The following is a 666-nucleotide window of genomic DNA, read 5'->3' as shown; positions in this document are numbered from 1 at the left end:
GCCCGCCCTCTGCCCCCTGCGGGGGTGGGAGCCACGGAGCCCCCTGCCCTCGGGGCCCGTAGGAGAACCTCGCTCTTCGACAGGCTAGCCCCGCCCCTGCACACCTGTGGTGGGTGTGGCCCAGCTAGCCCCGCCCCTTGTTCTCCCAGTGGGTGGGGCCTAGCAAACCCCACCCACCACCCCTCTATGTGCCTTGTAATGCCTGCCCGGGCACCCAGCGCCCGAGTCCCTGCTGCCCCCGGAGCCCGGGGCCAAGGAGCGTCCTGGTGCCACGGGTGGGCTTGGCTGGGAGGGGCCGGGGGGCGGGCACGGCGCAGTGGGTGGGGCCTAGCAAACCCCACCCACCACCCCTCTATGTGCCTTGTAATGCCTGCCCGGGCACCCAGCGCCCGAGTCCCTGCTGCCCCCGGAGCCCGGGGCCAAGGAGCGTCCTGGTGCCACGGGTGGGCTTGGCTGGGAGGGGCCGGGGGGCGGGCACGGCGCCAGGGCACTCACTCGCCCATGAAGCCCTTGGAGATGGAGTGGAAGGAGGCCAGCTCGACGCCCTCGGCGAAGGGGGGGCCCATCTCCGTCAGCACCTTCTTGAACGAGTGGAACTGGGACCCGGGCGCGTACACGTTGTCCTGGTACACCTGCGGCCGGGGGGGCGGGGGGGTCAGCGGGGCC

General features: G+C 73.0%; 1 protein-coding gene across 1 annotated transcript in view; it reads right to left on the bottom strand.

Annotated features, from left to right (window-relative positions):
* Positions 1-331: 331 nt before the first annotated feature.
* The window catches only part of GPT (glutamic--pyruvic transaminase), a 1,708-nt gene continuing 1,373 nt past the window's right edge, over positions 332-666 (bottom strand). Inside the window, exon 5 of the mRNA XM_025193693.1 lies at positions 332-662. Coding sequence (XP_025049478.1) covers positions 492-662 — 171 coding nt within the window. The 3' untranslated portion in view covers positions 332-491. The remainder of the gene's footprint in view (positions 663-666) is intronic.

The sequence above is a fragment of the Alligator sinensis genome, unplaced genomic scaffold, assembly GCF_000455745.1.
Source record: "Alligator sinensis unplaced genomic scaffold, ASM45574v1 scaffold446_1, whole genome shotgun sequence".
Lineage (NCBI taxonomy): Eukaryota > Metazoa > Chordata > Crocodylia > Alligatoridae > Alligator > Alligator sinensis.
The sequence above is the reverse complement of the archived record's forward strand: the minus strand, read 5'-3'. Positions and strand labels throughout refer to the sequence as shown.